This window comes from Panthera uncia, assembly GCF_023721935.1.
Source record: "Panthera uncia isolate 11264 chromosome B2 unlocalized genomic scaffold, Puncia_PCG_1.0 HiC_scaffold_24, whole genome shotgun sequence".
Lineage (NCBI taxonomy): Eukaryota > Metazoa > Chordata > Mammalia > Carnivora > Felidae > Panthera > Panthera uncia.
In genome coordinates, this window is record NW_026057580.1 from 96,462,982 (window position 1) to 96,475,775 (window position 12,794).

A 12,794-nucleotide genomic window follows, 5' to 3' on the forward strand; every position below is an offset into this window, starting at 1 on the left:
CCAAAGAGATAAACCATGTTCCTCCTCCAACATAATCTTTATGGTGATAAGTATAATAAGGGCACTATTCTGGCCTCCAACTGCTTTACTCCTTTGTCTTATGACTCATTTGAATCATAACCTATAAAGGGAAGAGCAGTATTATTTATTTGGCCTCACATGGATCCCAACAATGAAAATGATACTGTGTTTCTCCCATCTACACATGCAATTTCACACAATTAAGGTCCAAGCCAATTTTGCTCATCTCTGAAAAAACACAGGAAGACTTTGATGGTTTCTACCTGTCTGACCCTAGCATATGTTGGTCTAAATGATCACATTCATTACTGTACATGGTAGAAATCAAAGAAGGATTCCTCCCATGCAAAAGATTGTTTTGGCTTTTGGATGCTTCTTCATAGGAATTGGCACACAGCAAACCTGGAATTCTTTTTCTGAACAAGATGAGAATATAGACCAATCACTCTCATGCAACAGCTCTGAGGGATCATTACGTTGTCCATGTTTATTTTTCCCTATCCTCTACAACACCGATTTAACAAGGCCACTGCCCCTTGCCCATTGGCTACAACTGCATGTGTTAGTTATACAGTTGTTTCTTCACTTGCTGAGGAAAGCAGTGCAATTGTCTAGAGTTACAGCTCTCACAGAGTGCAGATCACAAACAAAACAAAGATGAGAAATGCAGGTAAGGAAAGCAGATCGGATTCACCATTGGCTGTAGGGAAGTATCAGTGGGCGGAAGATATTATACAGATATATCAGTTGGAAGGCATCTCCTTATCTGTTTTGGCCTCTGCTGATCTCAGCACCCATAATAATGCCTAGCAGATGATGTATCTACTGGAGGACAAAAGAAAGGAAGGCAGGATTGTTCACACGATTTGTGCCAGATCCCTGTTTTATCTTGGTTGGTAGGAAACTATCTTTTACTTAGAATAGAGATCTAACTACAGATTTTTTATGTCCATGGTAAGTGTTTGACAAGAAGATAAATATGGCAACACATCAGTAATATCCGATGCTGTAACACCTATCATAATCTGTTACAATTTCTTAAATGTCCCAGAAATTAGTTCTATTCCATAAAGGTAAACAAGAAAGAATCAGGAATATTTTCTATGTGCTTATCTTTTCAGATACACCTAAATGGAGGGGGAGGGGGAAAATCACTTGACATTTTGGAGAAAACTCTAAGCTTAAGAGTCCACTGATTTACCAATAGGCAATTCTCAGGTAACTGAGAGGCACTGAGTGTTCAGAGCCCTTGTTGAGCTGGGCTCTTGCTTTGCTAGCATGCCCATCTGTCTGGCTGGCTATGCTGACAGTGTAAGTCAAGGGATTATTAGATTGAACACATGCCCTCAGCTTTTCTTTGTTTTTGTTTTGTTTTGGGACAGAGATAGGAAAGTTGACTGGGGCCCCAGAGATCTATGGAAAAAAAAAAAAAAAAAAGACAGAAAAGGAGGAGGGGAGAGAAATTTGCAGTGATAAGTGTTTTCTGCTGTAAGAGTCATGGGAGAATATGAGTTTGATTCTGGCAGAAGCAAAGTGGCAATGTGGGTCAAGAATTAACCCACAGGGATGCCAGGATAACAACACCTGAGACATGTCTCTAAATTACATCAAAAACTTCTATGAAGGATGTGTAAGTATTATGCAAACAAAAAACAAACAAAAATAATTGAGTCTTGTCTTGTATTTTAATCTGATTTGCATAAGTATTGATGAATGAGAACATCTACATATATGGAGAATAATATAAATATCAACCATATATTTCAAAATATGTTGAATTTAAAACTATATCCTGAATAATTCAGGGAGTACTTTTAGCTATTAGTGTTTTAAAGTAGCTCACTATCTCTCAATTCAATAATTAAGAAGTAGAAAATAAGCTGTAATGACAATTAAATAAACATCATTTGGTTGTTAAGATAGTATGCATACCAATGAGTTTAATGTTAGATTTGTTATCTAATTTTCTAAAAGAGATCCCAGATATTCTAAGATTCTCTTGATTTTATTGCAGAAGGATTAGGGGGGTAAGGATATTCATTGAATTCAGAGCTGTTTAAATATTTCCAAAATTATACATTTGATTAGCAACATGTCCCTGATAGTTGCATTTCGTATTTTCAGAGTTAAAAGGGCTGGGCAATCTCATAATGCAGAATTTGTATTGGGCTTAATGATGTCTAAAGTTATATTTTGCTTCAGAAATTTATGAATGTTAAATATTTTTAAATGTGATCAAGAAAACATCCTTTAACATGTGCTTCTTTAATGTTTGTTGTCAAAACATTTTTTTCTCCTAAAATCACTAACAGGTGAAGCCTCCAACTGTGATTGGTCAATTCCACACCCTATTCTTTGGATCAGTAAGAATGTTCTTCCTTGGTGTGTTAGGCTTTGCGGTCTATGGGAATGAGGCTTTGCACTTCAGTTGTGATCCAGACAAAAGAGAAATAAACCTCTTCTGTTATAATCAGTTCAGGCCAATCACTCCACAGGTAAGTTTTTCTGTGGGCACGTAAGCCTTACTCTACACTGGATAAAAATTGGTTTCTTTTTAAATGTAAAATAATGTCACAATAAGATGAAGAATGTCCTAACAGGCATTGTTTGTAGAATTATTACTTTTTCTCTAACTGGCTGTATAATCCAGGTGAATTAATATGAGTTGGTCAAGAGTTTCTTCCATCTCCAGAATTCTGTTATCTATTGATGTTAGAATTATACTCTAGACCTGTAATTGGAAAATGGAAATTGGGTAGCTACTAAAATAAAGTACTTCATTATAATTAATAATTGGTAGATGATGACAGCAAAATATGACATTTTCACAATCACTAAGATGTTTAACATTTTAAATATCTTAGTAAGTAAACATGTTCAATAATACTATCTTCATTATATTATTTTTATTGCTTGCAAGACTTATGAAACATAGAATTCTTAAGTTTGCTTCTGTTGAGAGACAGTCTCTTTAGTGTGTTTTTGGTAACATGTGGATTGATTTGACTAAGATATTTCTGACATACTTTAGGTGTTCTGGGCGTTACAACTAGTGATTGTCCTGGTTCCTGGCGCTATTTTCCATCTTTATGCTGCATGTAAAAGCATCAATCAAGAATGCATTCTTCAAAAGCCTGTCTACACTGTGATTTATATCCTCTCTGTTTTATTAAGAATTAGTCTAGAGGTGATAGCATTTTGGCTTCAGATTCACCTCTTTGGTTTCCAAGTTAAACCTCTCTACTTGTGTGATGCTGGATCTTTTGGGGAAAAATTTACTATTATAAAATGCATGGTGCCAGAACACTTTGAGAAGACCATTTTTCTCATTGCAATGTATACATTTACTGTAATTACAGTAGTATTATGTGTTGCTGAAATTTTTGAAATCATATTTAGAAGATTATGCTTTCTAATTAGGCAATGACCAAAAGGTTGACTACCTGCCGATATGTCACAATTCTTTATCAGTCATGTTCATTTAGTTTCATCTTATTCACTGACTATCTCAATTTCACACATAAATATCTATTCTTTAAACTTATCTCAGTGTGTCTAAACTTTATGTCCAATATAAAATAGAATACTAAGTTCCAAGGCAAGTATTCTTGAACAAACATTTCATTCTATTTTAATTTTGTCACATATTAGAAAATATATACATAACTAATGTTAATTCTTTTAAAAATAGAACTTGTATAGAGTTCTCACACATATAACATCTTAATCACAGTATTTTGTGGCCAGAGAAGTTTTATTATCTCTTTTACAGAGTAGAAAATTGCATCTTAGGGGGGTTAATATGTATGCCCAAAGTCATACAAACACATTAGAATTAAGATCCCCTAAATATAAAGGCTGAACACTTTTGGCTAAACTTTGAGGGTGTAATTATATTTGCATTCATATAAATATAACTTACTTAAGTGCAAAAGTTGTAAATTAATTATTAAAAGTCATTCTATAGTTTGATCACTAACTTAAAGAAATGGAGTAATTACATTTTTAATATTATACTGTTTTCTTGAAATTTTTAACATCAAATGATATGGTAATATAGCCACCAAATAAATTAAAAATGCTATGGCAAATATTGTGAATGGTTTCCTTGTTTCTTTTTTTTTTTTTTAATGTTTATTTATTTTTGAGTGGGGGCGGGGGGCGGGGAGGCACAGAGAGACAGGGAAACAGAAGATCAGAAGTGGGCTCTGTCCTGACAACAGAAAGCCCTATGTGGGACTTGAACTCAAGAACTGTGAGACCATGACCTGAGCCAAAGTTAGACACTCAGTTGACTGAGTCACTCAGGTGTTCTGGTTTTCTTGTTTCTTATTGAAGGAAAAACAAAACAACAAAAAACAAAAAACTCTGTGCTCACAGATATCCTAATAATGATAGCTTTTATGGTCAAGATTATTGAAATGGAAAAGTATATTTATATTAAGTTAGACTTCCTAAAGAGTTATAAAATTATTTCAAAGAAATTTATATTAGTTCAGTGTATTCTTTTTATCTTTACCAATAATCATATCTATTTGATATCATTTGAAATCTTTTTTTTAAAGTTTATTTTGAGACAGGGACAGAGAGAGACCGCAAGTGGGGGAGGAGGTAAGAGAGAGGAGAGAGAGAATACCAAGCAGCTCTTGCTGTCAGCGCAGAGCCCGATATAGGGCTTGATCTCAAGAACAGTGAGATCATGAGCTGAGCTGAAATCAAGAGTCAGACACTTAACCAACTGAGCCACCCAGGCGCTCCTCATTTATAATCTTTATGTATGGCCGCCTTGTACTGATGCCTCATTAGTAAAGAAACTATAGTCAAATACTGAGGTTTTCAATTTTTCTTAACTATTATTCAGTCTATGCTTAATATCATGAATTTCTCGACTTAAGGATTTTAAATAATTGAGGCTTCCTCCACATAAAAAGCACAGGAGAAAAGCCAACTCACTTGCATTCAACAAAGAGCTGCTACGTATCTGTCGGTTAGCATGTACTGCATTAAGAGTTCATATACAAAGATTGGGGCGCCTAGGTGGCTCGGTTAAGTGCCCAACTTCAGCTCAGGTCATGATCTCATGGTTCATGGGTTCCAGCCCCGCCTCAGGCTCCACGCTGACAGTGTGGAGCCTGCTTGGGATTCTCTCTCTTTCCCTCTCTCTCTGCCCCTCCCCAACTTGCAATTTCTCTCTCTCTCTCAAAAATAAAAGATAAACTCAAAAAAAAAAAAAAAGAGTTCACATACAAAGATAACCAAGATTTACTATCTTTATGAAATGTTTAGTGAGTGGTCGGCGACATCCCAAAAGAGTGGGGCTGTGGAAATAGCCCACCCTGAAGGGAAGAAGTATTTATGTATTCACTATCTTTGTTTCAAATCACTGCAGGGCACCTGGGTGGCTCAGTCAGTTAAGGGTCTGACTTTGGCTCAGGTCATGATCTCACAGCTCCTGGGATCAGGCCCCACATCAGGCTCTGTGCTATCAGCACAGAGCCTGCTTGCGATTCTCTCTCTCTCTCTCTCTCTCTCTCTCTCTCTCTCTTCTCTCTTTCTCCCCAACCCCTGCTCATGCTTTCTCTCTCTTTCAAAATAAATAAACTTAAAAAAAAAAAATCCCTGGCCCTATGTGCTAATAAACAGCAACAATGTTTAGTCCACTTTATTCTTATTTCCAGATTCTCTACAGATAACACACTTTTGGATCCATTTTCCTGCACCTTTGGAAGGCTGTTTGTTTGTTTATTTTTGATACCAGACATTGTGTGTTTTACCTTGTTGTTGGATGTGGGATACTTTTGTCTTCCCATGAATATACTTAAACTGTAATGTGGGGCGCGGATAAGTTGCTCAGAAATGGTTGATCCTTTGCAGTTGATCCTTTCAAGTTTTGTTAGATGGGACTAGTGCAGCTCTCACTGAAGGGCTAATTTTGCCCCTTTACCAAGGCAAACCCTTTCTGAGTACTCTATCAGATGACCCGTTAGTATTTTGGAAACGTTATGTTTCTACCGTCCTCAAACTGGTTCATTCCTCTTAGTCCCTTTGGGCTGCTATAACAAAGTACATAGACTGGGCGGCTTATAAACAACAGACATTTATTTCTCAGTTCTAAAGGCTGGAAGTCTGAGACCAGGGTGCCAGCACAGTGAAGTTCTGGTGAGAACCCTCTTCTGAGATACACACTTGTCCTGGTAGAAAAAGGTGAGGGCACTCTACAGTTCCTTTTATAAGGGCACTAATCCCATTCATGAGGGCTCTACCCTCATGACCTAATCACCTCCCAAAGGTCCTGCCTCCTACCATCACACTGGGGGTTAGGATTCTAAAATATGAATTTTGCAGGGGACACAAACATTCAGCTTATCACACTCATGCATGCAACATAAATTGCTATAACTATAGGAAGCAAGTCTTTGCTGCACCCAAGAAGGGAGAAGAGCAAAGGACCTTCTTCTGGTTTGTCTCTTAGGATTTTTCTCAGGGAAGATTTTTTGTTTTTTGTTTTTTTCTTTTTTTCCCAAAAACCCACAGCAGATTTCCCCTTAGTGTCACTAATCACTCTGATCTATACTCTGATTCGTCCTCCAGGACATTGTCAAAGTTTAACTCTTTTTAGAAAGATTTTCTACTTTGGCTATCAGGAAAAGCAACAAGTCTCAATCTTGTGTGAATCTTGAATATTGTTCCTTTCAATCTTTTCAAGAGTTCTTCTCTTTTAAAGATATTTAAAGATGTTACACCGATCAGGACTCCATTGGAGACCCTTTACAGATCTACGGAGCTCTCTTGCTTTGCAGTTCTCTCCTCTAAGGTAGCTTACCCTGCAAAATCGAGCCTCCTTGCCCACCCCTGCCCACCGCCCCGTACTCTCTCTCCTCACTGGACAGGTAACATTTATGAAATGTTTAGTGAGTGGTCGGTGACATCCCAAAAGAGTGGGGCTGTGGAAATAGCCCACCCTGAAGGGAAGAAGTATTTATGTATTCACTATCTTTGTTTCAAATCACTGCAGGGCACCTGGGTGGCTCAGTCAGTTAAGGGTCTGACTTTGGCTCAGGTCATGATCTCACAGCTCCTGTGAGATGGCATTTCTAAGCCACCATAAAAACCTTGCTTACCTCTGCTTCCTTTCAGCAAACAGTACCTGTTATTATGTTTAAAGATACAGATCCAGTGAGAGAGTTGATTTGGACAATCTTTAATTCCTTACTATTCTACTTTTTTTATGATTTCATTTCATTGGTAATTATATCAGGATTTTAGCATACAGCTATATACTCCTGAATAATAAATGATATATATAAATATGGCATTTATAAAGTAAATATAAAATATTTATAAAAAATATACTTTCTAACCAAAATGCAAATGTAGTAAAAAATTAGTAAGAATGTAAAAGCTAAACAAATACTTAACCATTTGAAAATACATTTAAAATTATTTCATAAAAAGCTCTTGGATCAAGTAAGGTAATTTAAAATGATTTTTTTTTCTGTATTTATAAATGAACAGTCAAATGCTACATATTAAAAGCCATGAGATGGGACCAAATCTGTAGTACACAGAAAATTGACAGCTGAAAATATATTTCTTATTAAAAAGAAATAATAAATGCAATTTAAAAAGTAAAAATAAGAACTCCAAAATAAAACTAAAAAGTACAAAAATAATTCAGGGCACCTGGTTGGCTCAGTTGGTTAAGCCTCTGACTCTTGATTTCAGTTCAAGTCATGATCTTACAGTTAATGAGTTCGAGCCCTGTGTTGGGCTCCACCCTGACAGTGTGGAGCTTGCTTGGGATTCTCTGTCTCTCCTTCTCTCTCTGCCCTCTCTCTCTCTCAAAATAAACAAATAAACTTTTTTTGAAAAATGTTAAAATAGTTTAATAAGGATAAAGTAAGAAAGTACAGTAATAAATTAGAAAACAAACATATAAAACATATAAAATACAAATATAAAATGGTACTAGAAAACAGTAATAAAATAGATAAATCTGTGTGTGATAGTATACTATTATCAGGTCCTTACAATATATAAAGTTGTATATTATCAGTTAAAGTATATTGTGGTAATATATCTTTAGATATATACTATGACATATAAGCTGATAAAACAAAACAAGAAAATTTGGGCTGAAAAGCCAACAAAGTATATTAAATGGAATCATAAAACAGCAATTAGTCCAGAAGGTGGCAGAAAGAGAAAAGGGAAACAAAAAATCATGGGACAAATTGAAAGCAAGATAAGACAGTTGACCTAAACCTAAAAATATCGATAGCAGCAATACGTATAAAAGCTCTTACCACCCTAAACAAGAACAAAGATTAAACGAATGCACTCTTTTAAAAGCCAGACCAAACAATTAACAAGAACCCCACTTTAAATATTTTTGAATACTTAAAGATTTAGTACTTAGGCCATTCAAATATTTTTACAAATAGATTTTAAAAAATGGAAAAAGATATATCATGCAAAAGCGTTAGAGAGCTAAAGTGGCTATAATATAAGAAAACTCAAGTAGATTTCAGGGCAAGGGATAATGACAGGGATAAAAGAGACATTTAATAATGATTAAAGTGTAATATCATCAGGAATCATAACAATTCTGTAATGTCACCAGTTACAGAGTAGCAAACTACACGAAGCAAAACTTGATAAAATTCAAAAAAGAAATAAATGCAATTATAATTAAAGATTTCAACACCCATCTCTCACTAATCAAGAAGATAGAAAGAACATCAGAAAGGATATGGGAGTCTTAAACGTTACTAGTAGATGACTTGAACTAATTGATATTTAGAAATCACTTCACCTAACCACAGCAGATTATATATATATTTTTTTCATGCATATATGGAACATTCACCAAGGGAGACTATTTGCTGGGCCATGAGAAAGTCTGAAGGAATTAAATCACAGAGTATATAAGCTGATCACAGTGGAATTAAACTAGGAATTAATATGCCCAAGTATTTGAGAAACTAACAGTACAATTTTATTAACCCATAGATTAAAGATGAAATTATGTGGAAAATTGAAAACTATTATAAACAAATGCTAATAAAAACACTATTTCTGAAAAATTATGGAAAACAGCTAGAAGACTAGTTAACAGAACATTAAAAGTTCTAAATGTTCTGTTAGGAAAAAAAAAATTGAGTTATAAAGTGATTTAAGCCTCTCACCTTAAGAAATTATAAAAAGAACAGTTTAAATATAAATTAAATAGGAGGGAAATTTTTTTAAAAGGCACAAAACTTTGAAATAGAAAACTGAAAGACAATAGAAAAAAATCAGTGGAACAAAAAGTGGTTCTTGAAAAGATTAGTAAAACTGATACATTCCTCCATAGACAGATTGAGATAATAAAAGAGAAAATGAAAATTACTCAGATCATAAATAAAAAAAGGGGCATCACAACAGAATATTTAAATGATTTTAAGGAAACACCATGAACAATGTTATGCCAATAAGTTTGCTACTTATATAAAATGAACAAATTCCTTGAAAAGCATATATTATTAAAAACTTAATTAAGCAGAAAACATGAATATCTTTATACTTATTAAAGAAATTACATTAAAAATCAAAAGTCTTCCCACAAAGAAAATGCCAGGCCCAGGCAGCTTCGCTGGTGAATTCCATCCATGCCCTCCTCTACCTTGCGTAGATTCAAACCCCAATCTGGAGGGTGATGTAAGATCCTTGAGCAACTGTTCAGAGCTGGATGGAGGAGAGTTTGGGTCTGTCTTCATAGTAACTACTTCATTATAAAACATCAACAAGAAAAAACAACCTCATGTTAAGATTTAATTTTGTTTCACAGCATAATTCCAATGTGCTGTTAAGCTAACAGTCTCTGTTACTTTTCTCCCTCATATCAATTATCCTCTCCTAATGGGAGTTCATTACTTAAAAAGAAGAGAGCATGTGTTGGCAGATGGAGTAAAATCCAATTTTAACCACTTCATTTACTTGCTTACATTACCTTTCTTCCTAGAACATATGCCAATGAGAAAGAGACCTGAGCAACCTCCAGTCCTGAAAGGAGAGATCAGGAGAATAACAGGAAGGGGTGCTGGGTGGCTTAGTCACTTAAGCGTCTGACTTCGGCTCAGGTCATGATCTCACGGTTGGTGGGCCCGAGCCCCAGTTGGGCTCTGTGCTGAAAGCTCAGAGCCTGGAGCCTGGTTCGGGTTCTGTCTCCTTCTCTGTCTGCCCCTCCCCTGCTGACGCTGTCTGTCTCTGTCTCTCAAAACTAAATAAATATTTAAAACTTAAATATTAAAATATTAATATTAAATATATTAAAAATAATAAATATTTAAAATATTAACATTAAATATTGATATTAATAATAAAAAGGAGAACAACAGGAAGGTATAGACTTCATTAGGAATAGGAACACATGATTTTCAGACACAGGATCATTCAATAGGAAAAACATAAAATACAATAACATATTGGTCTAGAGATATTAAAGTCAAGTAGTAGTGACTAGATTTACAGGCTCTGAAACCAAAGCACATGGATTTTTAATAACAAACATTCATATTTACTGGCTGTCATCTGGTGCAAGTTACATAACTTCTAAGTGTCTCATTTTTCTCTTCTGTAAGATAGTGAAAACAATAATACCTTATTCATAGGGTTGTTGTAAAGATGAAATGAGCTGACGTTAAATCCCTAGAAACATACATGATTCATGATAGATGCTCAGCCAGTGTTAGCTAGTTGTTATTACTTTGTCGTGGCAAAGGCGAGGTCAAACAATTCCTATCTGGTGACCTTAATCTCAACAGCAGGAACTTTAGTGTCCCATCAAGGCAATCAGGGCAGAGGGTCTAGCTTAAAGACAGCGGAGAAGACTTGAAACATCAGCTATGTGTTGAAGATTCGTTATGGCACAAGTCCTCACCTCTAGATGTGTCATTAAAATTCCCCAAGACCTTTTAAAAATACTGATATTTAGGCTCCAACCAAGAGCAATTACATCTGACTGCCTGGGGGTGATATCTAGATATAAGTCTTTAAAACAAACAAAACAAAACAACAACAAAAACAGAACAAACTTCTTAGGTGAACTTTAAGGATAAGCACAGTTGAGAATGAAGAATAGGAAAATAATAAATGAGAAGTCATAAGGACAGAATGATGACATTTATGGTTATCCCACTCTGCTTTAGTTTCTACCAATCCAGCAACTTATGACTGGAAGTTAGAATAGTGAGAATAAGAGGAGAGAGAAACCATACTCTCTTTGTCCATTCAGGCTGCTATAACAAAATACCACAGACTGTGTGGTTTACAAACAATAGAAATTTATTTCTCACAGTTCTGAAGGCTGGATGTCTAAGATCCGGGTTCCAGCATGGTCAGGTTTTGGTGAGACCGCTCTTCTAGGTTGCAGACTGTTGCCCTCTTACTGTATCCTCACACAGTGGGAAGGGCCAGCTAGCTCTCTGGGGTCTCTTTTATGAAGGCATTAATCCCATTTATAAAAGCTCTGCCTTCATCACCTAATCACCTCTCAAGGACTCCATCTCCTAATACCATCACACTGGGTATTAGGTTTCAACAAATGAATTTTAACATATTCAGTCTGTAGCACCTACATTCTCAAGTGATAGTGAATGTGTTACTGAGATTGGGGAGAATACGTAACTCAGTTTCTGTCAGGTAAAAACAGGCAGACCTAGAGCAATGTACTCTGCCAACAGAGAGGGACAAACGAGGGGAAGTAGGGATAAAAATACGGACACAGGACACAGGGCAGTTTCTGCAGGGATTGAGGGAGAGGGGAGGATGATTTGGTGATTAGCAAACAGCATGCAGGGCAAATTTCAGAGCTTGAGATCTTTTTCTTTGGAGATAGTATGATTTCAATGAAAACTAGTTTTAAGATGAACCTTCAAAACTGGGAACTGAGGAAATAAAGCAATAAAGATAAAGGTTACTGGAGGAGGCAAATGAAGTGTAAAGTCCCAGAAGATGACAGAATGAGAAGAGAGAAAAAGAATTGAAGTCATTGGTTGTAGAAGGAAAAGTTGATGTCTACAATGGTATGAGTTAAAATACTTGACAAATTGTTCATCATTATCCAGAAATAAATGACCTCCAGATTATTCATTCGCTAGTGGATACCGACCCAGTTCAGATGGAAAATTCAATTTTCTTTAAGCTTATGTGCTTAAGTGCTTAAGTTGGAAAAAAGTCTGGGTATTTTATCCACTGTATCAATATAAAAGAATTCAATATAAAATTTTAAACACATCATCTCTCATCTCAGGCAATAATTGAATTTACTGTTTCTACAATCAGAAAGGTTTCTACGGACGCTATTAAAATAATCTGAGGAACTGTAAGTGATAATTCCTGAATGATGTCAACGACAATTCACTTTACCCTTTCTCCCAATCAACAAACTTTATTCTCTTCCTGTTTTCCCCTTTCTACTTTCCGTCTCGCTAAAGAGAAAAGAAAAAAAGAAAAAGAAAAAAAAAAGGAAAGAAAAAAAAGGCCTGGGGGACGCAAGAAAGTAAAAGAAAACAAAAACTCTTTTCCCTCCCACCCGCAGCCAGCAGAGAGCGCTGGTGCCACTTAGCCTACACTGGTATCTAACCCCCCCCCCCCCCCCCCCCCACCGGAGCCGGGTACACTGAGGATGTCCCTGTTGGGAGCCCGTAGTTGACTTGCTGTCGCTGAGCAACGGAAAGTGGGCGGGATTTTTGCGCGTTCGTGCGCGCGACCTGCCGGACGGAAGCGGAAGT

General features: G+C 36.0%; 1 protein-coding gene across 1 annotated transcript; it reads left to right on the plus strand.

The window, feature by feature from the left end:
• Positions 1-1,612: 1,612 nt before the first annotated feature.
• GJE1 (gap junction protein epsilon 1) lies at positions 1,613-3,448 on the plus strand. Its single transcript, XM_049653184.1, has 3 exons — positions 1,613-1,651; positions 2,334-2,516; positions 3,053-3,448. Exons 1-3 carry the CDS (start codon positions 1,613-1,615, stop codon positions 3,446-3,448), a joined length of 618 nt encoding a protein of 205 aa, XP_049509141.1.
• Positions 3,449-12,794: the final 9,346 nt, after the last annotated feature.